This window comes from Pogonomyrmex barbatus, unplaced genomic scaffold (assembly GCF_055798465.1).
Source record: "Pogonomyrmex barbatus isolate J1 unplaced genomic scaffold, ASM5579846v1 scaffold1, whole genome shotgun sequence".
NCBI classification, from domain to species: Eukaryota; Metazoa; Arthropoda; class Insecta; order Hymenoptera; family Formicidae; genus Pogonomyrmex; species Pogonomyrmex barbatus.
The window spans coordinates 27,230,824-27,258,799 of NW_028297098.1; the positions used below are offsets into that span (position 1 = coordinate 27,230,824).

General features: G+C 42.3%; 1 protein-coding gene across 2 annotated transcripts; it reads right to left on the minus strand.

Moving 5' to 3' along the window:
• On the minus strand, positions 1 to 27,742 carry LOC105431580 (bicaudal D-related protein homolog). Of its 2 annotated transcripts, none has more exons than XM_089075800.1 (7): positions 27,632 to 27,742; positions 23,673 to 24,563; positions 22,005 to 22,476; positions 4,257 to 4,589; positions 3,423 to 3,592; positions 2,792 to 3,110; positions 1 to 2,670 (listed from the first exon to the last, which is right to left on the minus strand). In XM_089075800.1, the coding sequence occupies exons 3-7, from the start codon at positions 22,245 to 22,247 to the stop codon at positions 2,050 to 2,052; spliced, it is 1,686 nt and encodes a 561-aa protein (XP_088931926.1). In that variant the 5' UTR covers positions 22,248 to 22,476; positions 23,673 to 24,563; positions 27,632 to 27,742; the 3' UTR covers positions 1 to 2,049. The 2 variants fall into 2 exon arrangements, with proteins under 2 accessions (XP_088931926.1, XP_011644147.2); XM_011645845.3 differs by having other exon boundaries at positions 22,005 to 22,514.
• Positions 27,743 to 27,976: the final 234 nt, after the last annotated feature.

A 27,976-nucleotide genomic window follows, 5' to 3' on the forward strand; every position in this document is an offset into this window, starting at 1 on the left:
TTCGTAAAACAGAGTTTTATTAAATAAATATCGTCGCCGCAGTTGATCAGATCGAAGAATTATACAATTATTATACAGTTTCGATGCTCGTACGCTCGCTCTTCGAAGAAGGAAAACTAATGTACAAACGATTCGCTATGCGCGACGCACGCACGCTTGCTTTAATGTAATGTCCGTGAAAAATCACACGTGCCATCAAATGTACGCGTCGCGTCATTGCTCCTCAAGATCGATTATTCTGCCCAAAGTGCGGAATCCTCAAGGAGCATTGATTACAGTCACCGATTTGATTTAATATCATCCGTAAAAATATTCCAGTGATATTGCACTATCGTCGTGTTAAAATATCAAATAATCAGGGCTAAATCGATCAATCTTCATCTCCGTAATCATTCTTGATTACTCATTATATCGATATGGATAATTTATTGGTCCTGTCGGACGGAACGATGGACGGATAGCAATTAATCCTGGTCGATTGAGTCGATAAAAAGTCATTCAAGTTAAGTTGATAGGACTACCTTTAAGTACATATTTGCATATAATAATTTGCACAAATAATTTACACAAATTTATATAAATTCGTATAAATTACCATTTCGTTCTCGCGATTTAATCGTTGAGGAATTTAAAAAAACAATTCTTTTTCGAATTTTACTCTAACGATCGTTCATCGCGGAAGTAACGTGTTCGTAACGCATGTTAAAAGAAAGTCCTTCCTCGATTCTAACGTAAGACACAGCGTATCACAATCGTTTCGTATCGAGAGAAATTCGATAGCTCCGCGTCACGGAAGAAACGGAGCGAGGAACAGTTGAGTGAATCCGTCCGGGGTTTCATTATTCGTCGTGCCGATGGCGAAGCTGTTTCGAAATAAAGAGTTTCCATTCAGAAGTCGTTCTTACCGTGGAAAACGATTCGTTCCACGATGACGAGAATGACAAGACGCGTTCTTACGCGCGAGGGAAAAAACGGCGTTGCTTTGCCGACCTTACATCAGTCTTGTCGAGATATTAAACCCCTGCGTTCTTTCGTCATCTTTCGAACGATGAATGTTTCCCCGCATGAAGCAAGAGACCATGGAACTCATTTTGATCGCAGTTGATGGTCCCCCTGATCTTTCGAGAGCGGACGACGAAACGCGATGAAAGAGCAAAATTAGAAAAATGTCCGCGAAAAATTTTCCTGAGCTAGAAACGTCAGTTAGACGTGTCGAAAATTTATTTGTCGGGGAGAAAAGTTCGTAATGGAATTTTAATATAGGGAGGGAACATCAACGATGACTTTTTCGATGAGACGGATTTGTCCATTTCGCTGACTCCATTAACGATCGGCGTCGCAACTCAATTTTTATACCATTAACATTTTTCGCATGAACGGTCTACGAAGTGATGCTTAAAAAAATGATCGAGAAAAGTGATCTCGAGACGAAGAAGAAATACTATAACGACGATGTTGGATGTGTGTCGAGTTGCGAAAGCGTTTTTGGGGAAGAACAGCTTGCAACTTTCCCCGGCTAAGGAATTGTAGAAAGTCGGACGTTCCTGTTTCTGCGAGTGACGCCACTTAAATTCGAATTACAGTTTCGACACGAGCATCAGCACCGACGTAATAGCATCCCCGGGGAGTCTCGTGAGTAATGCCGATGTCACATGTTATGCGCCGAGATACTTGAACGTTCGTCTCAAGATAAATCTCGATGAGTGCGCACGAGTCTAGACAAAGTCCGGTTTCATTCGAGTTGCTAATTTTAATTACGCAAAGTCGCTAGTTTGAGCTTAGTCCAAATTGCCCATCGCAATATGCGTGATGTAAGGAGCATCCTTTAAGATGATCCTTTAGCGGAGCATATATCTAAGTCTTGTTTTCACTCATCTCGAGATCTCTATATTGAACGGTTATTAAAAAAACTCCTAAATTCAGGCTATCCTCTTTTCGATTAATGTCCTCTTTACACGAGATAGCCGCGCAGGAACCAGAAGTTTAAGTCTACATCAGTCGCGATCGCTCGGCTCAATGCAGCGAAGCCATCGCGCTGCGTCACTTTCGTCAAAAGAGGCCGAACATCTTCTTCGCCGGTCCGGTACTCCTCTTCTTCCTGGCCGGCGCCGACACGTCCGAGTTCTCGCCGTTCCTCGTGGCAACTAGTTGCGAGGCCGGGGTAAGTTTGCTTCGCACGTGCTCGTCCAGGAGCGCCTGCATGTCCATCTGCCATTGCTCCAGCTGCTGGCTGAGTTCAACCTTCTGCTTGATCGCCTCCTTCAGCTGACTGTCCGCCTGCAGGATGTCTATCCGTGTCCTGGCCAGCTCCACCTCCACCCTGTTCTGCCGTGCCACCGCCTGATCCCGCACCTTGTAAGCTTTCGCCACGATCTCGTCCTTCGTCAGCTCGGAGTGCTCGATGTCACATCTCGCCCTGTCACGTTCCTCCTTGACGCCACGCAATTCAGCCTCGGAGACGCTCAGCTTGCTCGTCAGCTCCAAGATGGCGTCGCCGCGTCGCTTCAACTCCTCCTCCTGTATCCTGCACTGTTCTCTTGAGTTCTCCAATTCTTCCCGTACTCTGTGAAGCTCCACTGCTAATCCCAATTCTCCTGGTGCTCCTCTGCCGGACAGCGCCAGGTTGTAGACTTCTTCGACCAGCTCCAGCAACGCGCCAGGACAATTCGTCTACAAAGGTAATAATTAAAACAATAAATAGACCATATATAGATATTCATTCGAATTGATATTTTAAACTAATGTTAAATGCGTAATAAAAATTAAATGATGTGTGAAGAGAGTTGTTTACCGGCGAAGAGTGAGTCTCCCGTTCGTTGGTGCTCACTTCCTCGGAGTTGTTGACATTGATTACCAGCATGGACTCGTCGCAATCACTCTGCAGGCCTGAATCATCCTCACCACGTCTTAAATGAGCGCATAGCTCCCTCAGTCGTTTCGTCGCCCTCGCAACTTCCGTTCTCAGGCTCCCGTCCTCGTGTTCTCCAAGCGAGCTGCCACTCTCCTCGCACTCCATCTCCGCTTGCAAAGATCGCGGCGGTTTCTGTATCGAGCCGGACCGGGTTCTCCTTTCTGCCTCGATGGCCGCCAATGCCGACGCCAGTTCGTCTCTGGAAGGATGTGATGGTGTTACAAAGGAAACACCCTCGAGAAAATTAACTAAAATATCTTTGGCGTTTATGAAATATTTTTACCTCAAATTTGATTGGAATAGACATAAAATGAAGATAACGAAAAAAGTATAACGAATAGAATATTATTCGCTTATACTTGAGGAATATGGCCGTTGGATTTTGGGAGTAGAATGGGACTCGAAAATATTTAACTGTGAGCTGATCGTGCTCAATCGAGCGTTCTCTCCGTGTGTTAACCGAACCATAATGGCCACGTATACAGAAGTATCGAAGAATTTCTGGCCTCACCTCTCCTGCTCGGCCACTCTCGCGCGGTGTTCCGCTTCGTGGCTGAGCCGCTCCAAGGCCGCGGCTCTCTCCTCGGCTTCCTCGAGGGCGGCGATCGCCCTGGCCCTCTCCTCGCGCAGCTCCAAGGATCGCCTCTCTAGCTCCGTCCTTTGTGCGGATACCAATTGTACCTGAAATGTCATATGGGAGATTTACGACGTGATGATTTAACGATTTCATTTCTTTGTTTGATTCTAAATCGAGGCTTAATTTCGGTTTCATTTTTCTGAAACCTACTTAAAGTTGAAAGCACGGGAATAAAACACAATGTCAAATGTCGTGAACTCGTGAAATTTATTTTACATATTGTTATTATTTTATACTGATTTATCTTTATACATATTCTAATATCTAGTTCGTATGCGCGTCACGAACGATCCCTAAAACTCGACATCTGGCCGCCATTGTTGAGGCGAGAATGAAAGGACGACGGAACGAGGCAAAAAATCGGATCGACCGACGAGGGTCACGTTCATTTTTTATTCCCGATGATAGCGTTTTCCCAGAGATTGTGCGCATAAATTCACGTGCGAACGCGAGCAGCGATTACCGCTTCCTTTTTATACGAAGGATGCTGCGAATTATTCAGCAAGCCCCGCCTGAGAACCGCGTTTGACTTCCGATGAATAATGATTAATAACGATAGCTTCCGTTCCGCGCGTTGATTAGACGGAAAGGAAATTCCAGCGAGAAATTTATTAATATTAGAGGAGAAGAAGACACGTCTTTATATGCAAAAAGGGATTAACCATGCCCGCGTGTGAAATGCGATCAAGATTAAAAATGCATATCTACCTCGTCCCTGAGGATCTCCAGGCTGCTGACGTGATCCTGCAGGGTGGTGTTCCTGAGAGCGCATTTTTCCCTCAACACCTTCACCTCCACGAGCAACTGCTCTTCCTGTTTGGCGGCCTCCCTCAGTTGATCGGCCAACCTCGTGTTTTGCGCCGTCAGCTCCGCGACGAGGGTGGCTTGGTCGCGTTCCGCCCTCCTCGCCCTCTCATTTTGCTCCTCCAACTGGCTTCTGAGAGTCTCCACGTCGGCTTGGAGCTCCAACGCCCTCGCATCGCTCTCATCTCTGGCCTCTTCGAGTCTTCTTCGCAGTAAATGCCTCTCCTGTTCCAAATTCTGCGTAGAAAAGGCCGAATTGATTAGCGATTTTTCTCTCTCTCTCTCTTTCGCGTGATAATTTTGCGCCTAAATCGACTCGAATGACGCAAATTTCCGCGTCGAAAAGGCATTTTAACATTTAAAAGGACTCCGGCACAAAGACTCGCTTATCCCTTTCACGAAACCGGTGTCTTACGTCGCGCGCGAACGTCATTCGGCGAACCGAGAGGAAAAGAGAAAAAGAAATCCGCGGCGTGAGTCAGTGAACATAAATAATGTTTCTTGACGTCCGTGCCTACGCACACGAGATCCTGATGGTGCAGCCAGATAGAGTTTGAGGTGAAAGGAGGCTCGCAAATTTATTAACATACAATTAGACGCACAATTTGACCATTTAGCCGACTATCTCACTTTCCTTTTCTTTAAAAAAAAAAAAAACCAGGCCTTTGCTTTCCACGAGATTGAAGAGTGAGCACGGCTAACGTTTCTTTCTTTCGAGTCGTCGGATCGCGAGTTAAAGCAAACCGAGGAGGGGGGAAGGAACATTAAAAAATATTTGTACTTCGGCGTAAGATCGGCTGGAAATCTCATCTCCGCCGACAGAGGTGCGAACACGATGCTTTTGTGCATAACAAAAAGGACGCGATACGAGAACTGGTTTTCTTGCGGGTACACACGACGAGCGATGGCCACACACGTGAGTCGCTTTGTTCCCACGTGGAATTTCTCAACCCGATGCTCGATAACGCGTCGCGCCAGTAATAAGACGTAACAATCGTAAAAACACGGGCGGATTCCAAATGAAGCGTTAGCATTAATTAGTTCTATTTACCAAGTGTGATAATCCTCTGTTAATTAGCCGCGGTACCAAAAGCAACGTAATTTGCGCAATTGTATCCCAAACAAAGGCACCGAGATAACGCTTCGTACTTTTTGCTTTTTGTCAGCGACTCACCTTTGTAAATAATTGTTATTAGATAATTACGAAATAATATGATATTTAAATAATAATTAAATAATATAATAAATACTTTATGAATGATTATAAATAATTATTAATAAAAATAATAATGATTACATATTTACATCATTTATAAGTAATAATTACGAATAATTTATTTCGACATTTTGACATTTGTTATTTTTTTGTATTGTCGAATATATTTGCGACCTTGCAATCGCGAATTGGATCAATATCGTATGACAATCAAGATTAAACGTTTTCCTACTTCAAATGATAATCGACAACCACAAGATAAGATAAAATATAACTAAGGTAAATGCAGCTCTGATGATAAAATATTATCGTGCCAACAAATACACTGTGACGTAATTGCGAATTCAATTCAATGTCAAAATGATGTTATCGATCCATATTGACAGAGTTGAAATTACGCTGTCGTTCTGAATATGCTACCAAGAGAATTTTATATATTTTATTATCTGACAGGAGCTGGCAGATCGCCAGACTATTATCGATTTGTCAAACGTTATTTTCGTAGTATTCATACGAAATATATAAAACATACAGTGGATAGAAAAACAATGTGCTTTGCGTACAAGAAGCTTGTTGTTGGCGAGGTTTATCGAGTTGGAAAGCACAGCCTTGGTTTCCCATGGTTACTCATCGACCGATCGCCAGCATGCCCGCATGCAGGTCTACAGTTCACCGATCCTTAAAGTCCTTAAAGCGAGAGGCCAACAAACAATAGAAATATTGTAGAAAACGAAACGAGCCATGTTTGCCGGATATATCGGAATAATTAACTTGTTATCCGTACGTTTCGATAATCAACAGCGTTCAACAAAACAATAATTTATCTTTTTAAAATTGATGACTCGCAATATCCGTGGTCCAATCCAATTATGCGTCATGTTTTATTTTAAAATATTCCAGTTGCAATGGTTTAATTGATATCCGCACAAGTTTTTTTGAAGTGTGTGAGTAGAATATAATTTTCGGTTGTTTGGAAATTAAAAAAAAAGATGTAATGTTAAGTGAAGTATTAATATTATACTTTTATATAAAACAAGATGGGAAAGAAATGGAGACTGGGATAAATTCTGCGTGATCGAATCAAGCTGATGCAATTCCAGCCGAGGCCAATGGGTTTAATTAGCTTGACAAGAGCGTACGCCACGTGTTTCTGCATCGCAACCCTCGACTTGATCATGAATCATGTATCTCTGCCGTGCCGTTCTCCAAGTTTCGATGCGACGCCGTGTAACACAAATACGCCACCAGCCAGAAATACCGGTGCCCGGCGGAAACGGAGACGCGTTGAAGTTTCTCGAGTGCGATGAGTCACACACTCTCATGCCGCCACGATTTTTGCGGTCCCTCGGTCACGTCCTCCAGCGACCGAACCGCTCGTGGTGCACGCAAGCGGATCCGAAACGACGAGCAACGAATTGCAGAATGTGTTTGGAGCACCTCGGATATTTATTTATTTTTTTTTTTTTTTTTTTTTTTTTAGATCGCGCTGTAAGTTCTGTTACCGGGTCGTATCAGATCGTATCAGATCGACGCATCGATATAGAAAGTTTCCGAGGGAACGCGATCGAGGGAGATGAAATATAGGGGCGGATTGCCGTCCGCGCCTTTGTCCGCTTAAGCCCGAACGTACGGCCGCTATTTGCTAAACATTATCGAGCGTATCTATTTGTTGGCGACAGGCAATGAGTCACAGATCCGTGACATCGTCCTCGGCGGACTTGGCTGCATTCTGCAATTTGCAAAATACTATACGCCGCACGCGAACACGTGCACTCGCGAGTTAATTGCACACGGTTGCGTCTCCGCGAGCGGAGTTTAATGCCGTTGCCAAGTGAGAGACGATCCAGCAGTCGTGACTCACGACTACGGTCCCTGTCTGATTTCCAATCTTCCGCTCGTCCCGCTCTTGCGACACGTCGTGAACGGCGTCGGCGGATCGATGATTGAAACGGCGACACATCCAGCGATGTAAAAATTGAGAAAATCGCGACCATATATCATCGCGAAAAGCCGTGACTGGCACGGGACACATTATTGTCTTCGATTTGACCGACCCTTCGTACCTTCCGTGCTCACGTGTCATAACTATGATCAAAACATACCAACTCCAAAACTACAATCAAAAAAGAGGTCTTCTATAAAACTTTTAAAGATTAATCAAAGGGAGAACTTGGCAGCTGCACTTTTTTTCTCAATTACTTAGGAATTTCATATAATTGTATATCGCTTAGTTGATATTTTTTAAATTTTCTTATCATTTTACAATTTATCATTATTTTATTATTATTATTATTATTAATTTTACAATCTTTTGCGTTTTGTTTAAAATTTGGTATCTGGCTATACGAAATTCTTTCCTAAAATTCGCAATTTTAAGCACTGCTGATGAAAATTAACACGAATTCGACAAAAGAGATTCGAAACCAGATTTAGAGCCGGACTCTAGAAGAGAGCTCTCGAGGTGCGAGCGTTCTCCATTGAAACACGCCGTCTCGGAGCGTTCTGAAACGCTTTCGTTTGCCGTCGTAAAGTCGCGCGATCGCGACGAAACGGATATTTCGCTCTTATTGCAAAACGCACCGATCTCCGGCCCGCGTTCGATCTAATTACACGGTAGGACGAAGTGAGACCACCGTGGCGCAAATGCTTGCCAAGACGTGCGGTCTAATGGACACCCTCTCCGTGGTTTTCCGCTCCGCCAGATCGCTGTACCGTCCCAAAGAAAGGGAAAAGACACGCCTTGAAACCGAGCTGCCTGAGAAACTGCCACTGTAAACGGAGTCAAAAAATTTCAAGCTCAGTGTCAGACGCCGACGTAACGTTCTCTATCACCTTGAAATAACTGTAAAACCTTTCTCCGTCTATATCGTTATTCGTCATCGTATATTCATTTATCATTCCCTCGCAATTCCCATTGTAAGTTCCAACGATCGATTAATAGCTAGCCCGTTCGCAGCGAAGATTTTTCGTAGAGAAAACGACGCGCTATCTCGGACGGTGGGTCGGTGCAACCCGTGGGAAAAAGTGAAGTTCCGCAGATAATTGCGAATTAATCGCCATTATATTCCCGTGACGTTGCGGCCCGGTCAGTCGGCCCGACGCGCAGGCATTATTGCGTCGCACTTTGTTCACTTTCCCTCGAAGAAAACGATAATGCCGAGCGCGCGCAATCGGACGGAGCAACATAGAAGGTAGGGAGGTCCATAATCGCGAGGCAATGGCCTGTGACGAGTCCGACGATGATCGTGAGCTAGCGCAACCGGGTCCATCCGTTACGTGGTGGAACGAACGTAAACCCGGCAAAAACCGACGTAGACGGAACGGCAGAACGGATTGTCTTTCATCATAAAGAAAAAAAAAGTGCTGAATCTAAGCAATGTTTCGTTGAGATCTTCTCGAATTTTTTAAATGTATGTACAGAGGAAAAAATTAATCTTAGATCGAGACAAATTTTCTCATATATATATAAGCAAAAATATTATAATTTTCTTGAAAAAAAAAAATTTAGTCTTAATTTAATTGAATTTGTATTAATGCAAGTATTACTTTTGTTCAGCTTAAGATTAAAATTCTTCTATGCATGAAGCGTGGGCATATCAGGAAGAAGGAAAGGGGGTTAAACCTTCCGAAATTTTTTATTTATTTTTTCATTTTTAATGATAAAATACAATTTTACTTTTGACAATTTAAATTTTTTATTATCACATAAAATATTATTTTGTCCCTGTTACGACCATGTAAAATTTTTGAAATTTAGTTGCGTCGATGAATTTTTGAAAAAAAGGAAAAAAAGAAGAAAAAATAAAAGTTATGATTTACAAAATCGAATATTTTTCTTATTTAAAATCAGGAACAAGAAGATTTTAAGCTTTAAAATATCCAAAAAAGCAATTCATTAACACAAAAAATTGCTGTTTATATATTAACAGATTCCCTTTCCCTGAAAAGAAAATCCTGGATGCGCTCATAAAGATTATAATATTCTTGTTTAAATATGAGAATATATAGTCTTAATTTAAGACTAATTTTTTTCTGTAGAACGTAATGTCAATTCTTAGCAGAAAATTCTCTTCTCCGTGCGATCGTAGTTTCTCAATTTGTGACCCAATTTTGAAGATTAATCCGCGAAAAAGATTTTTATCCCAGTTTATTATTATGATTGAAACTTCAAATTTTTGCTTCTTAGTCTGCCTTTGCCAACCTAATCCGATAAAATCGCCAATCGCCAGTGAAAGCAGACACATAATCGTGGTATAATCGCGCAAAGCCGCGATCAGCGGATGAATCCGTACGCGAATGAGAGCGAGGAAATCCGCGACAATCGTAGCTCGTTAAACGTTGCGTAATTTCTCGCGCTGCGCGTTATATCGATCGTGACGAAGCGCGAGGATCCGAAGGAGCAAATTAATTGGATCGGTGCGCCTCGCTAATCGACTCCATTATCGCGCGCGTGGGAGAGAATTCTCCGTCGGCTGTTCTTTGCGCCGAGGAAGCGGTTATTATGGGGGACAATCAAATTTATTATTCATCTGTTTCGATCTATCGAGGAAGATAGCCCCACGGGGCTGCTAATTATTCGCGAGGAACCCCGCAAACGACGACCAGCGCACGCGAGTGTTATTACCGCCTAATGATCTAATTAAGCGTCCTACTTCGCTTTGAATCGAAGCCCCTAGTAAGAACGCAGTTTGCGAATCCCAACGAATTCCAAATTGTCACGAGGATATTTTATTCTTGATTTTCAAGATGCTGAGGGATTGTCAATTTCTTTTCTCTTAACGAAAGAGAATATAATTTTTTGTCGTCAATATATCTTGTGAAATATTTAATTTAAATGCGTATAAATGAATTTTATAAATTAATAATTTTGCTTTCACGCTTTCCTAAATTTTATTTAATCTTATTGTCCTAATTCTAATAAATCAGAGGACTCGTTTATTACTTTCTTTGGTAAGCAGCGTATCGTTTTCGTCATAAGATAAACGATACAATTTTATATAATATACGCGACATTAGTATACTATGCTTCCTCGAAATAAGATAACATTATTATTATCGCGCTAACTTTCGTGTTGTTTTGCGCAATTAAGTATCCTGTCACGTGTGCGCGTACGGATTCGCGCGGATAAAAAGGCAATTCCGGTCCGTAACCCGTTTGGCTGAAAACGGTGCGACCAGAAACCTTTGCGAGATATTATCCAATGCTTGACGGACCGTAATACAGTCTTTCAGTGCGCCAGACCGAAGGTTTACGCAATTTAACAAGTGGCGAAAATGCTGATTAGCTGTAGCGATTGTTACGACACTCTCGTTAATAATAAAGGCACGCCACGTTTGGCTGAGGAAGTTAAAATAGGCGGTCCGCCCGGTGACCGGGCGGAAATGCAAGGCGCAATCATCGTCGCGAGGCAAATCGCGAGGCCTGTTTTTCCCCTGGATTTCTGTTCGGTTTCTGTTCCGCTGCGTATGCACGAGCGCGTAATTTGGGTTTGAGGATACGCGCTAATTACGATAAAGCTACAACTGTGCGGGGAGTTGTTTTGAGAATGCCGTGCCACGATGACCGGTGATGTGACAAAGAAAGAAAAAAAAAAAACGCAGGAGAAGGCGGTACGTGACTGGCGATTATCTGACTCGATCTCGTGAATCGGCAATTTTCGATAATTACATAATTGGGGATGCACGCTAAATGCTCTTTGCAACACCGCAACTGATTCCAGTTAACGAACTCCGCTTAACGATTCCCTGTCCATTTCGAGATTACAGCGTAACTCCGCGATGTAGGTAGAACAAGAGATTGCAGTTAGTTACAGTTATTAATCAACGGTAAAGCAATCGACTGTAGAGCCCCGCACGCGATATGCAACATTCGTCGGATCTCCATTATAATTATAATATCACTGTTATCGCCGAGTATATTTTTATATATATAATTTAGCTGCTAATTAATGGCACCGCGAGGAATATTTTCGTTGGATACATACAGCGAGATAAGCTAATAAAGATAATTAGTCTACTTCTTTAACGTCCGTTCCACAAGAAGGAATCGTAAAATGTATAAAACATCGACGGAGCTAATTAACACCGATGCAATAAATAATCCTGACAATTCATGTGGCTAAGAGTATAACAATTAAGAGATTAATATTTAATAATGTAGAAAAACGCGAGAGATCGCTTAGATTAGATATCCGATTAAAGAGATTATTGCAACGGTCGAGTGAGGAGGGGCCTCGATTAATAGCCTCGATTAATTTAATCAATCTGTCTACAGCGAACGTGATCATTATTACAAGTTTACAAAAGACGCGTGACTCATCGACAGTTAAATTGCTGCATTGGCCAACGAAATTCGCGGAGTTCGCGCTTTCGTAAGTTCTTCCAAGGCTACGCCGTTCTCTTCGAGCGGACGGAAATTTTGTATATCAATAAGATAAGCCATATCTTATCAAGTTGATCTACGTAAATCTGCAACATCTGCTCGATAGCGAGAAACTTTCGCCGATCGCAAAAACAACGGACGAGGTCTCGAATATATAATTACAATTACGAACAGAACGTTTGATAGAGAAATTCAAAATTGCGAAAGGAAATTGTACTTTTATCGTTCTCTCTTCCAGATCGCTTGTCTTGTATTACTTCAACCATTTTAATTAGATGACAAAAAGATGGCGGCGTTGATTTTCGCAATAAAGTAGAAAATTCCTGATCTAGAACAACCTGGTTTAGATAAACGGGTTAACAGCCGTCGTGTTGCATCGCCGTGAAAACCACGGCGAATAAAAACGCATTGATTTCGCGATATTCCATTTTACAGATAAATTTTCATCCATCTAGACGAGACTCGCTGTCGAACGTCATCCGTAGAAGAGTATCTAATACGAGTGCGGCATCCGAGATACTTTGATCATCGAGACGCTCTCGCGTTGTTCGGCGAGATCGTGCGAGCAGAAACTCCGGCGGCGTAATATTTAATTAAACGACGATCCACGTTAATGAGGCACTCAGACGCATTAATAGAATATCACGGGTGATGCCCGACGTGTAATTTGCCAGCCGCCCATTGCTGCTGCGCGTATATGCATTTTTCTCATCGCACGACTTACTTTTTCCGCGCGCGCGTGTGCGTCCCCGCCGCCTTTGATTGCAAATGACATTACTTAAGCGCAGGAGACAGCGAAAAAATCGGGTCAGTCGAGTCGCGGAAAATGAGGGAGGCAAACGGAAGAAAGCTCGGTTTCCTTTCCGCTTTCTGTCCCGGTCGCGGGCAAAAATGCATCGCCACTCTCCCTTAAGCGGTATACCGCGATCGCGCGAAGTGCGGAACCGATCGTATGTCAAACCGCAATGTGACACTCGGTGGTTGACGTAAATAAACTGAAACTTTCCCTTCCTCTGCCTCTTAAGAATGTATTACATCTGTTTTTTTATAATTTCCGTACTTACAATGAAAAATTATGAAAAATTTACAGATCATTCTGAATCACATTTAAAAATAATACAAAGAAGTTTAGAGACGACGCAGAAGACGATCTGGATGAAAAGTTATTTAAATAAATAAGTAGAAGTGTATTCTAATAGAAATTTGTATCACTATTTCTTAATTTAGTTATTATTTCATACATTTCTATTTTATATATATATAAAAATAATTTTTTATTCAGATTCTAAATTGCCGCTAAATTTTTTTTTTAATTATTACTTTTAAATGCGGCCTAGAATAATCCATAATTTTTTCATTGTAAATAAAAATAGGTGTAATATATCCTAAAAAAAGACAGAAAAGAAAGCTATCTTTCGATAACGCACTGGTAACGTAAGATCCCGATCGCACCGCGCGTAATTAAGCCTTACAAATGATATATTCCTTTATTAAGACAAGATCAATTGGAAACAAGAAATAAGATACTTTCGGAAGAATAATAAGATAGTTTCGGAGATGGAGGTACTATTCTCCGGTTACGCGAGGTATGTTTAATGCAGTTGCAATCCTAACGCATTCGGTGTTAAGTAACCCCGGTAAGTCGCATCTCGAGGCGTCTCGCCGAAAGCAGACCGCTACGTCTCTCGACGTGACTTCGTTGCGACGTGCGTCTGTAATTGAAAGACGACGGTGAGACAATCGACGTAACTAGCTATTGTGGGTGCGCGTGCACGCGGGCGGGGAACCCCGTTATTCTCTCCTTCTATTCGTGGAGGAGACACGTTCTCTCCTCGCCGGGAGATGTAATTAGGCGAACAATGAGAGTATCGCTCGCCGTTTCCGACCGTAACGTGCCGCCGTGGGTTTCTAATCGGTTGATCTCCTCTGCTCCGTCCGTTTCTCTCGTGTCTCTTACGGGATCTTTCCAGCGTCGCGACGCCGAAATCCTGCCATCGCTCACGACATCCCGCCCTTTTCGCGTTTCGTGACAATTTCGTGTTTCCTGACAATAACAGGATCGCGTTTAACGATACGGAAACGAAGTGTGCTGAGGTTACGGGGAGAGAGAAAACGAGAAGGGAGCGAAGGAGGGGAAGGGGAGGGGGGGATTAACTATCATTCTAATCGTCGCTTAACGGTATCCAAGTGTTAACCTTCCGATTGCGGATTGGGCGTTCGCGTATTACATGCCTACTTCCTGAAGTGATAGCTGTTTGCGTTGAAACCGTGTTTAAAGCCCGCTCGAGTTATTTAACGAGTTATTTTCACCGAGACATTATTTTAAAAATATGCGGGGGGAAGCAGGAAGCCACGGGTATTATCACTACGGCGTGTCGCTGAACGACGAGCCGTATCTCTATCTCAGTGTTTCAACTTTCTACGATTCAGGGAACAATCAGGTGGCAATTACAGAGAGATTTAAGATAATCTCTTTCGCTGACCAGATGCCCGGAGGAGATGTTTAAACGCACGAGTGGCCATCGCTACATTAGGAATAGTCACGACATTATAATACCGTCCAGTCGGATGATCGTCGGATGTTGAATGCGACATTCAATGAAATTTTAGAGAAAAATCATCCCTTGCGGCGATTGGAAACCCTGTTATAGAAATCTCTTTTCCCTTTCAACCGCGTCTGCGAACATGAAGCTTAATTTCGGCTGCACTTTCCTGCATTTCATTATTTCGTAGAACTTCATAATCTTTTAATATATAAATTTAATAATTATAAATTGTATAAAAATTGTAACATAAATTTTATAAAATTTTATAAAAATTGTTTTGCCATTTATCTGAAATTTATTTAAAAATTAGGACGAAATGATTTTTTTCCGAATAGACCTTTTTTTATTAATATTAATACCAACGCAATCCAGGGGTTTCCACCTTTCTAATCCTGCTATAAAAAAAAAAAAAAGAAATGCGAAGCAAGATAAGTATAATAATTCTTCTCCATTGTGTCTTCGCGAATAAAACGTGGAAAAAGCGGTCTCGCCGCGCACAACCGTACGAAACAATCGCGACACACCTGACGACTTTGTAAAACGCGACCATTGTGCGGTTACGAGGCTAAACAAGAGCGCAGGGGAGAGTAAAGAGGGTAGAACGTTTCTCGGGGGGTTTTGGCCTAACGGTCTACTTTTTTCGAGGCCTTCCGGTCCGCTTCGTGCCGGTCCCGCTCGTCGTTTTCCGACCGAGCGCTATCTTCTTCTTCTTCTTCTTCGCTCGCTTCTGCAATTAGCCCTGCGTGGTTGCGGACTATTATTGCGTACTGATACGGACCGCGATGCTCGGCTTCACGGCCTGGAACCCTGCTTGAAGAACAAACTGGGTCAAGGTGCCTCGGGAATGAAACTTGAACGGTAACGATTTCGATGCGAATGAAGCAATCTTATTCTGCGTCCATATTTCGTTACGTTTCTCTTACATGATTCCCGTACGTTAACATGAAATAAACAAGAGCACAAGCACAATGAAGAGAATAAGAAAATTAAGCATAAGGAATTAGAAATTAAGAATTAAATTTCGATCGATTCGAAATATATTTTAATTGTGTGAGCATTGAAACATGGTTTTTCACACAGAAAGAAAAATCTTAAAAGGAAAGTCTTAGTGCAAGAAAAATATTCTCATGTATAACAAAAATATTATAATCTCTAAAGAAGATTTTCAGTCTTGAGTTGAACAAAAGTAATACCTGCGTCAATTAAATCAATATTAAAATTTTTCTAAGAAAATTATCATTATTGTTGCTTATGAGATGGTCTTGATTTAAGATTAAATTTTGTTCTGTGCAACAGAACTTAATTCTCTTCCTAATTTTCTATGTATTCAATTTTTGTCGTTTCTTGTTCCTTTCAATTTGGATTCTAATAGCTTTACATAAATACATTGCGCATAAGTTAAGACTGAAAAGAAGTTAATCAAAATTAGATTGCAGATCTTATTATTAATATCTTGTCTTGCGAGTCAACTTTCATTGCGCTGTATGAAAAGGAAAAAAGAAAGAGAGGAGAATATCATTTCCTGACACAAAGAGAAATTTTCGAACTTCGTGACCGAATGAATTTCCTTTTCGTAGGCACTCATGCGAAGCACGAAAGGCCCCGACGGAAGTATAACAATTGGATAACAACTCGCCGAGTCGGCTCGGGAAGGCGATTATAAAAAAGGTGACTTTTCCTCATGGGGAAAAGTCACGAAGGGAAAAGTCACGCTGCCCCTCGAGACATCATGTCGATTATCTCGCAGGTAAGGCCCATAATCGCCCGATCGCGATGATCACGTACACTTCTTCTCTCTGTTTTGACGAGAAACTCGTCGTTTAACTTGTTATGGCACTCCCGAGAAAGCTCCAGATCGCACAGCGATCGAGTACGAGCAAGGATATGCCGAACTTGACTTCATTTACATCAAATTCCTTTTCTCTCTTCGCACGAAATCATCGACTGGAACTATTGTGTGTGCTCGTTTGTTGCGTAACAAATTTGACGTTCATTGGAAAATGATGGATGGATTCCAGAGAATCATCTCCACTATATTATATCATCTCTGTATCATTTTATTTCATTTTATTCTCGCTGTTTGCCTGGTTATGTATATAATATGTCAGAATTAAAAATAACTCGCTACATGACTAACGTAACGAATCTCGAAAGTGAGAAAGAAAGCCAAAGACACATGAGTGACTTTCTATTTTCTTGAGAAATCGAAAAATTAGGGCAGAGAGATAGGGCAATTATCGAATCGGCAATTATGGAAAGTCCAAAAATTCGGAAATTTGTTTCGAGTTTCAGAAATTGATTTCTGAGTTTGATCGGTGACGCAACGCTAATCTCCTTTCGCCACTTCTCGCGAATTCAAGCGCGATCGCTAATGCCGACCGTGATAGCCTAATTAAGCGTGGGGACTAGGCCTAATTGACGCGCTTGCATCCCGAGGTTAATGGGTGATCTCGATTTTTACCGCGGCCGGGCCGAGATTCCCAGCTCGGCGACGCTCGGCGGCGCGAGCGGCGTGGAAACTCGGCGGCTTTCTCAAAGCGTGAAGAAGAGGCGCGTGTGCATCTGCCGGGCGAGCGAGCGTGCCGCATGGCGCACGCTTGCATATACAAGGCCCGCTTTTTTTATCGCCGTCGCGAATCGTTGCCGAGCGATCCCGCTTTCGGACAGCGAGCAATTATACAACCGCCGAGCACCGCATCCGACATAAGTACGGCCACGGCTCGGCTCGACGCGGCTTTCGTCACGACTCGCGAGATCCATTTCTTTTCTCGCCTCTCGCAAAAGCGCGCAGAAAGGAAAGTGTGACTTTGACGAAAGCGCGCATTTTTATCCGCGTTTCGAGCGCCGACTCCGCGCCGAGCGCGGAGAAGATCCACGGAGGTTTTCTCGACGATAGATGACGACCGTAAACGATTCACGGACTGTCCACGTTGTTAATTAACGCGATCGTAAATCAGTTGGTAGGAAAGCGGCGTAATACGCGGCTCTCTAAGTTTCCCTTGGAACGACTTCGAGCAAACCTAACAAAACGATTGATTTCTTGCCCAGCAAGAGAAGAAAAGAGTTCAAAAAAGAATTGTTAAAATATCTTCGCCGTTTACTCGAACGTTTATATTAAATTGATACTAATAAAAATTATATACGATTTTAGAAAATTGCCGCTAATCGAACAATAATCGCACGTATATATTTTCTATCGAATCCGCAGCTCCTCGCAAACAATAATAAAAATTCGCGCGCACAAAATTCGCACGCCTGGGTTTCGCGTGTGACTCATTAATTATATACGCTCATAATTTATTTGGCACGGCTGATAGCGAGAATGCCAAGTCAGAATGATCGGTCGAAGAAGCGATACGTGCATGTTTCCGTCAACGATTCGCGACGCTTTCCGCCGATCCGAGTTGATAAGGGACCGCGATTATTTCATATACGAGCGTGGCGAGTTTAATTAAAGACGAAACCGGAAACATTAGATGGTCCCGCCTGCGGAGCTCGGTCTGGAACGTACTATCGCCTTCACGCTTAATGTTTCGCGCATGCAACGCGCGTCCAAATGGTGATCGCTAATAAACACGCTTCTACATAGCGAGGCGTCATAGATAACAACGTGACGTCAAGCAGGTGCACGCATACATTACACTTGCACGGTGACGTAATCAGGTGTTACTCATCGTCGATGTGCTCGAGTATTCGTAAACGTCGCTAAAGAGAAAAAAATATAATAAATGTCGTTTGAAAAGTGAAAAAACGGATATCATAACACGGATACGCGACATTTACGAATTTTAAAAAACGTGATTTTTTTCTTTTTTTTTATTGTCTATTCCATAATAACGTCAGGAGGAAAAAGGAGAGAACATCCGAACTGGACGAGATATATGAGGCAAGAAACTAGAAAATTTTCCAATAATTTCCTCGCTTTTTGTGCACAATGGCGCGAACATCCGAAGAGATCTGCCCTGCCGAAAAGACTAATTATATCCGGAAGTAAGAAAAGAGTCACGTGCTGTCATTTGAAAGAAGATGATTATCTTTTCTTTTGCACGCTTCTCGGGGAGATTCCATTGCGAACGTTATGATTTTTCTTTCTTTCTCTCTTCTCTGCAATATGGTCGCGTATAGCTTACATTCTTATTTTAATGCTCAATTATCGAAATGTGAATTGAAAAAAAAATTTGTGTCTTTGTTGGCTTTTTATGTCTTATTATTACACCATCTCTGGATTTCTACTATCTTACATTTTTTAATTTTTTTTTATATAACTACATAGGAAAAAGTTTGATGTACCAAGTGTATTTAATTATGAATTTCTACAGAATAATCTAATAGTTTCAAATCTTTTTCATTACTATTAAAATTTAATAATAATAATTACACACAAAGATTTAAATAAATACAAATTTCTCTTTCCTTTTTCTTACTTCGTTCATCCAACTAGATTATATAATAATATAACTGTTATCAAACGTGTCATTGACACCAATCATCATTTGATCCTGCAATTGTTGCTAAATTCTTTCTCAATGTACCAGAAAAATCAAAGGTCCGTCTTTGCCTCCCTTTTCGTCCTTTGCCTAACGTTGTCACGTCGCGTCTCGGTAGCCGCGCTTGACGGTAATGGCTAATTGCCTGGATCCGATTTAAAAGGCGATAATTTACTACGCGTAGGTGCGGGTCCTCCGCACGGAGGTCAAAAATAAGGCGACACGCAGAACGCGGAAAGATAGGGGAACGTGGGTAGGCAGACGTAGGCAGAGCGTAGTGCCGGGCATTGTCTCCTGGGGCCGTTGGTTGTTGCTTAAGTGGCTTGTTTCCACGCTTTCGTGGCTCTCCGCGGTCGTAGGAATCGCGTTGTCTACGAAACGCCGCGGGGCCCAACTGCGCGAACGTTTACTATTATTAAGATACGATTGCGTCTTGAATTAAATAACACCCCGACCTGGCGCGCGGCGACTCGACGTCCCGAGATGCGCGAGATTCAATTCGTTCGCGACGCGGACAAAGGAGGAAAGTGCGGCATTAGGTGAACGGCGTTAGTTGCCGCAAATTCACGTTAATTTTATCGATATCTACGAGAGAAGCGTGATGAGAAAGAAAAAAAATAGAATCGCGCCCGAAACGCGACGAAGGTGGAGAAACGCGAAGATCCAAACGCGCTTCTCGTTTCTTGGCTTCCAAAATTTCACGTTACGTGCCTCTCGTTCGTTGCAAGTCGTAGAAACGCGGTTTACAGGTCCGGTAGACAAATCCGACCGTGCCTACGAATCGTCGTCATAAAAAAAAGGAGCACACTTGAAATTTAGACTACCTCGTGGCCCGATTCCGTGGCGAAATCCGCGGAGAAACGTATGTTTCTATCGGTGACTTTCGTTCGCATGTTTCCTTTCCTTTCTCCCTTCTTTCCTCGCGATTCGCTGTTTGCGTAGGAGAGTACGAGCCGTCGCAAGAAAGCACACACACACACACACGCGTGCAACATGATAATAATGCTCGGTGGTAAATGAACAGCCTGGTATTTGAGGCGAACGCGAATAACCCTAACCGTCTCGCTTGGCCGTCTCGGCGGCTCACGAATGCCGCGTCTCTCGAAAAGGCATAAAGGAAAGAGGAAACGAAACATTTAAGGTAATCACATGCAAACAATCGTAAAATAAAGCCAATTACATAAAATGAGAGAGAAATTTAGTTTATTCTAAGCGACGCGCGGCGGCACATTGGGAAAAGGAGCGCGTTTACGGCAAGACACGTTGGCCAGGACGTTTCAAATTCTAAACGGCCAATTTCTAAACAATTAATTAGACTAATTAATTTAGGATTTAGACCGAATCGTAGATCAGTGCGGACAGAGCGCGTATAAAATACTTCAGTTTTATTAACACTTTTCGGTGTGGAGGCCACTTTTTTTCGTAGCAATTCTTTCCCGTTCGGATTGACAGTCGTTACGCGGGGTCTTTCCGAGCCGCTGGTTTTCGAAAAATTCACTCGGCTTCTTCGCAGATCTTATCGCACGTCCGTTCGTCGAGTGTGCGCACACGTGACAAGGCGCGCAGCATGCATTTTCGATCTTTCCGGCATCGAGTTCCGCGTTATTTATCGTCCTTTATGTAATCGGCGCGCCGCGTGCTCGCGCCAGCAAATTTTCCGCGGCCGGTCACGGCGGCATAATGTTGGAAAGCGATTGTGTCCGTTAAACACGAAGGTGAAAATTTCCGACCGGCTGGCATTAGAAATGTCCCTCGTCCCACCGATTGTTCGCCGCCACCGCCGCCGCCGCCGGCGATTCCCCAAGTCGTCGCGGCTGTATCGTTAAGAAGGTAAACGCCGGGAACCTTCGTGCGAGTGTATTTACGGATCTGTATTTGCCTCGGCAACACTCGCGCCTTGTAATTCGCGATAATTCGCAGTCGATTCGTTTCCGTCGCGTTCAATGGCGCATTAAACGACACGGTTGGCGTCCTCGTTGCGATCGCAAAATCCGATAGCAAAATGCACTTATAAAATGATACGTGCAACATTCCTTGTGTTAAAAGATCTCCCAGAGGAAAAACACCGATATATAACGAGAGACTACATTTTGAGTAAATAGAAATATCAACCGTTGTCTGTAAAGACGCGTCTTATCTCCGGCGCCTTATCGATCAGATAAGGCGTGTTGCGGCGATAAGAGTTCGGTAATGTCAGACATGACTCGCATCCGTAATCATCGTCGCCCACGGGCGAACTCGCGAAGAGCCGGCTGATATTTATGCGGTCAGTGAGTCACTTTATGTTTCTTCGTCCGTTTCGTAATAAAACGGCTAGCGGCCGTAATAAGATATAAAATCGAAGGAAGGAGGATTAGCGCTCGCGAAAGTGGAGCACGGGTTGCACGGATTGCAACGCGTAAAAGCTGCAATGTTGCACACGTGAATTGCATTATGTACATGCGAAACAGAGCAGACTCGCGCGACGAAGTTCTTTTTTCTTTTTTTTTTTTTTTTCATTAAAAATATAGTTCCCCCATCCGCTCCACAGGTGTAATGTACGAGGTGTAACGCACGCCGCAGGCGTGTCGAAAGTAAAATTCACCTCGTTAAATCGGCAACTCGCGCGGTGCACTCCGCCTCTAATTATATTTTTATCTAATAAACGCCGAGTAAAAGATTACATAAGCAGATTATCTCTCGACTGTTATGTAGCGGACGATAAATTAGCCTCGTGTAGTTATATATTTTATTACTCCCAAGAGAAACGCTTAAATTATTTTTTCATGAATCTTCCCTCCGCCTAGCAATTCGTGCATTTCATAAATACATAAGCGAGTGATTTTTATTATCATCTTCATATCTGTTCGTTAATATTGATAAATAGATTGAAAATAGAATAATAATTTTCTATATTTAATTTTAAAGGTAGATTATTTTTTTCTCGAATTAATTGTGAAATGAATTGAAACAAACAGGACGAGCAACAATCTTGCTTACCGAGCGAACAAGAATTTATTTAAACAATATGTGTTCACTCACTTCTAATTTGACGGAGTATTCCTCGGCTAAGGTCTCGGCCTGCTTCGTGAGCTCTTGATTCCTTTCGAGCAGAGCCTTGCCGAGCTCGGCAGCCAGGACGAGGTCTCTCTCGCGTTGCTTCAGCAACTCGGCGGGGTCCTGCACGACGTCCTCGTGGTCCAGCGAGTGCCTCCTCGCTTGGAGATCCGATATCATGTCTTCGAGAGCGTATGGCTCCGTCTGGCTGTCCTTCTTCGGTAACATCGCGAATTATAGGCGTTCCCTCCACGGCACAAACGCACGGCGAAACGTCACTTCTGCACCGATTCGCGGAACGAACTCGCGGTTTCCGATCGATATGCGACGAAGGAGAAGGAAACCGCGTCAGGTAAACACTTGGACAACACGTCAGGCTATTCAACGTGGATACGGTGTGATAACGCTAGTGACGTCGTCACCATCAGCTTTCCCTCGCGAACGTCGAACGATCGAACTGTGGGCAGCGTTGAATTATCAAGCGTCATTGATTAGCTGAAATCAATTAATTCCGAATTTTCACTCTTATTACGTTTGACGAACGAGGACGAAGCAAAACCGAATCGAAAAAGCGAATTCAATTTAACTGAGTTAAAAAAATTGAAAAAAAATAAAAAAGAAACAAAAGAAAAATTAAAGAAAAATGTTTAAAATAAAATTACGGTAGAATATTAAGAAAATTAAATATATCTGTGCATATTATGTATTTGTTACAACATTGTACGTTTAGTATATTGAACATGTGTTTATACTTTCGCTTTTGATCTGTTTATAAATTATTACAAATTTGTTATCTTTTTATACTTTATTGGATGTAGATTTTAATTGAAGCATTGTGTCGACGACATAAATTCTATCAGGTAAGAAGGTTATCGTATTAATGATAAGAAAACGTAGAAATAAAATATGTACATTTATCGTATCCGTTAAAGTAAAACAATAAAATAATTTTCCATCGCAATCAAGGGATCATAGAAATCTTTATAAAAGCTTATTTATCCGACCATAAATAAATCTTATCTACATTTCTTATAAATATTTCTTCATTCGCAGCAATATTACAATCTTCTTTATTTTCCACATGCAATTATATTTTCCAATCAAGAATTTCATAATGAATCATCAACAGTATTTACCTGTTTTGGTTGGCTTTTGATTTTAGATAAAATAATCTCTTTTTTCAAATCTTTATCATTAGAAAACGTGAAGAAACATACTTGAGCAAATATTTGCGATAATAACTCTTTTTATTTCCTAATATTCCTAATATAACCTAAGAAAAGAAATTTATTTGTATTATGACTCATTTTAATACGAGTAAACTTTATAATTTCACAACTAACTAATACCTCCCACGAAATAAGTAACGTAACATACTTATTCAATCGAAAACAATTGATACAGCCACTCTGTGGGATTTATTAATTAATTGCTAATATGTAATTTGTAAAATTCTTCCCTTTTTAAGATTCGCTCCACGTTATTCGAGGAAGAAACCTTGGAAGGCATCAGCCTGCGCGTCTCGAAAGACTTTACAACCTGTTTCGCTCGAGGACCGCGCGCGACCCAAAAGCCGCCGGGCCTTGAAAGTCTCGCAACGACGAGGATGCACGCGATCCAAGAGACGCATGAATGACGCGTAAACGCACTCACCTCTCTCGCGAATCACGTAATCGCCACGCCGACGGTCTTTCCCCTCGGGTTTCCTGACTCGAGGATCGCGCGTATCAGCGCGCGGCTACCGGAAGCGATCGGTCGCCCTGACATTGCACTCGCGATCGCAAAACAGACGTGGACGGGTCGGCTGCTTCGTCACTATTAGCAACGTCATCATTATCGGCGACGACGACGACGACGACGACGACAACGACGACGACGACGACGATGACAATGTTCTCATTGCGCGAGTGCAACGCACCGATGCGCTTCTTCCCCGGGATATCGATCGCGGAAGTTCGCCGCGCTATCGATCGACTGGTTATCACGATTTCCTACGTCTCTCTCTGTCCCTCGCACTGCAACTCGATGTCACACATCTCCCTAGAAGGAGACATTTATCGGACGCTAGAATCGTTGCGGATCGTCCCGCGATTTCTTGATCGTTCCTCGTTTGCAGCAAGGCCACTCGAATGGAAAGTCCGTCGAATTGCGACACCACAGCACTAGGTACTCGTTCGTTCGTTCGTTCGTTCGTTCGTTCGTTTGTTCGTTCGTTTGTTCACAACTCGTTCGAGCACATCCGGCTACGAATCCACGCGGGTTTAATCGTGAGAGTGATGGATGATCCTTGGCGAGCACCGCGCTGTCAGGTCGGAAACGAATCGCGTGAATTATGACACAGTGATATTCCGTAGTTCTCCATTTAAATTAATTCGCTTTAATTCCACCGTAGAAAGGACCACGAAGAGGATCGATTCTTCAGATCGTCGCACTGTTTACGTCACAGTAACAAAGCAGAAATCTTCCACGTTGGAACTGTAGATTATGAAAGGCTCTTGGTGCGCGTCTCATTCGCGGGATCATTTCGCAACGAGCGTTCGATTTCTGTAAGAAAAATTAAAAAGTTTGATTTTAGTCGCTATAAATTATACTAGTTTATGGGAAAAAATTATATTAAATCAAACAAAGTGCTTCTTACAGATTTTTGGGTGCTGAGAATAATGCCACACGCCAAATTTTTCCAGCGCGTCAGATTTCCAAAATAATTGAGATTTAATATGTAAAAAATGAATTTTTTATGTATTTTACAAGGGATGAATATATTCATAATTTTTGATCAGAATTTTAAGATTCTTAACTTTCTTTATAAAAAAAATCTTCAAATATCGTAAAAAAGCTATTTTTATAAAAATTTGGTTTGCAGCGCTGTTTTCACATTCAAAAATATATAAGATAGATATAGAAGCATCTGTTCAAAATAATTTTAAAAAATATTTGTTTATAAACTATTTTTTTTGTATTTGTCTAGAAAACGCGTATCGATTTCGATTACGAAGTCACACATTCAGAACATTAGCGTTTCAAGAGCGACACTGACATTTCCATGACAAATGACTCGTTAAACATACGTGACATAAGGCATTATTTTTATATTTTATCATGATTACAATGAGTCAGTCGCCAGCGAAAAATTATCTTTTCGTGAGCGATTAAAAATTCATAAATTCTCGATGTAAAAATTAAATTTTTTGTGAACAGAACAGAGTGAACTTTCCACGAGTTACGGGAGATCAGCTCGACTCGAATGAACCGCCAGCGAAGAATTATCTTTTCGTGAGCGATTAAAAATTCACTTCGAATAAATTCTCGACGTGAGAATTAAATTAGTGTTTCAGAAACGGATCTTGCCACGAGTTACGCGAGATCAGCTCGACTCCCGGTCGTTCAACGCGCGATTTCATCTCGCGAAAGAAGAGAGGCAGGCCGAGCCGCGCATGGACGGATTTAATCGTGCGAGCACCGATTTTGCACGCGGACGCTCGAAAATCGGTTCCGCGCGAATTGATTCCGCGCGTGGGAGGAGATGTCTCGCGTTTCTGCGCTTACGAAGCTGGATTCGCGATAGAGCGATAGAGTCGCAATTGCGTCGCATTATCCTTGAGCGGCGATAAAATGTGACGGTGACCGACGGTCACGGACGGCACGTGCGACAGTTCACGTTTATCGATTCGTACGTCGGCTTAACGTAGCGCTCTCAACCCTCGAGGATAAATCCAATAAGGGGGATGTGGATCTAAACCGTCCCTCGTCCCACGCTTGATTGTATTAATTCGATCGGCGACCACGAAAGGAAACATCCCGCTATCACATTTCCCTCGCGACCAACCTCCGACGGTTTCCCATCAACCAGGCGCGTCTCCGTTTGTTTTTTGCCAATTTATTTAATTCCAACGTTTATTGCCAAAGAATGGGCGTCTGAGACACACGTTCACGCGCCCTTTCCTCCTACTTTGAATAAATATTTTGCGGCGTCTCGTTCCGTGCAGCCCCAATAAATATTTATGACGCGATAAATATTTATGGTCTCTTTCTTGAAAATTAAAAAAAAAATTCGCATTATTCACGACACACACCTACATACATAAAAACACACACACACACACACACACACACACACACACACATCTCGTTCACCTCTCTTCACTGCGAGGCACGCGCGTGAGGATGTGGGAGAGCGGTCACGAATCTCGCACACGAGCACGAACACGAACGTCTACCTGTTCGCCGTGGCGCAGTCGGCCAGGTAGTGAGTCACTAGCCGTGAGTGGAAAATAAATATTACGGAATCGTGCAGCGTGCTCCACGAGATCGACCAGCGCGGCTCTCCCACCATATTGCCGCGCGGTTGAAAGTAATTCGTTCGGCTCGACGCACCCGCTCTCCGCTCGGCCGCTTCTTTGTGTCGACTCGCGTAAACACGAACGAATTTGCGACAATAATTTGCATTTTACTTCCTCACAGTAGAACGAAATAAAATGTGAAAAGCGCGAGTAAGCTAATAAAAAATAAAAAATCGTCAAGGGAGAAGGGAAATAAATTAAAATTTGTCTATCGATTATTATTCCGTTATTAATTAAAGTTCCTGATAATTTCTGCGAATAACATTAAATTTTGCCGAGAGTTAAATAAATAAAGCGAGGTTTTTTCAATATTTATTTAATAGATTTTTTTCAATAGATATAAAAATAATTACTAATAAGTTCATATGATGCATTTTCCTAATAAAAAATGCAAAAATATAAAAAAAGGAAATAATTATAAATAATCATTTAAAAATTATCCTGTTGGATTAAACAAATTTCTGATCATTGCCGTCAAGTTTGATTGAGAATTAAATAAAACAAGATTTTTTTCTGAATAGATATAAAAATAATTATTCAGTTAAGTTCAAATCCATCCTTTTAATAAAAATTACAAAAACATAAAAAAGGAAATAAATTAATTATTGGAACTCATTTATCAAATTATCTTGTTAGATTAAACTAGTTTCTGATTATCCAAATAATATTAACATCAAATCCAATGGAGAATTAAATAGAGCGAAATTAAGTATATTTTTTTCTGGAAAAAAAATAATTACTATTTTATTTTAGTGAGTCCAAATAATCCATCCTCCTAATCAAACATACATAAAAACATAAAAAAAAGACATAAATTAATTATTAAAACTTCATTCAAATTATTCTCGTTGGATTAAACAAGATAATTCTAATTATTTTAGCGAATAGACACCAAGACCAATCGAGAGTTGAATAGATATTAAAAAATCCTCCCGAATAGATACGAAAATAGTTACTATCACAGCGAGTCCAAGCGATCCACCCTTCCAATGCAACTCCGATTCAGTCAGAATTGCGACACACAGTAGATTGCGTTGATTTTACTTTCGCGATGTCACTCGTGATCTTATCGCAATTCCCGAGTCAAACAATTACATCCTCGTCCACACCGCGCGCTCTCCGACAATTACCGTTTCGGTATCGATCGAAACGGTATCCGAGCGACCGTCGAAATCGCTCCATTGGTATTCGTGAAATGGCGAGGGCGAATTTCCACGCGGCGAATTCCTCGCGCGCGATCTTTCACGATCGTAACAGAATGGAGCTACCTACGAGAGGCACTGCACAATGATCGTCGGAATCTGAGAGAGGTCCCGTGCGTTCGTTACCCGCGCGGCAGGCAGAACCAATCGACCTGACGACCTTCCCCTCCGGAGGTGAACTAACGTCTCCCCCGTCTGCATCCTCGAACGTGTATCCCCACCACTTGACCCACCTGGTCGAACCACCACCTGACTGAATCCCACCGAATATCCACGGGCACGTAGCACCCAGCACGACGCTTGTTCCTCGTCCATGGTTCTCAACGAAGCGAGAGAGGATCAGCGAGTCCGTAGATCGATTTGTCAATTATTTTTCCGCTGCCTAACGAGCACTTGGAAACAACATGGGGAACGT

What these genes read in the sequence shown, in the direction of transcription:
- LOC105431580 (XM_089075800.1), bottom strand. Translation starts at nt 22,247, where the DNA reads ATGTTACCGAAGAAGGACAGCCAGACGGAGCCATACGCTCTCGAAGAC. An exon ending in TGGAGATCCTCAGGGACGAG is followed by an intron (nt 3,593 to 4,256) that starts GTAGATATGCAT and finishes ATGACATTTCAG; the next exon opens with GTACAATTGGTATCCGCACA. An exon ending in GGGAGACTCACTCTTCGCCG is followed by an intron (nt 2,671 to 2,791) that starts GTAAACAACTCT and finishes TTACCTTTGTAG; the next exon opens with ACGAATTGTCCTGGCGCGTT.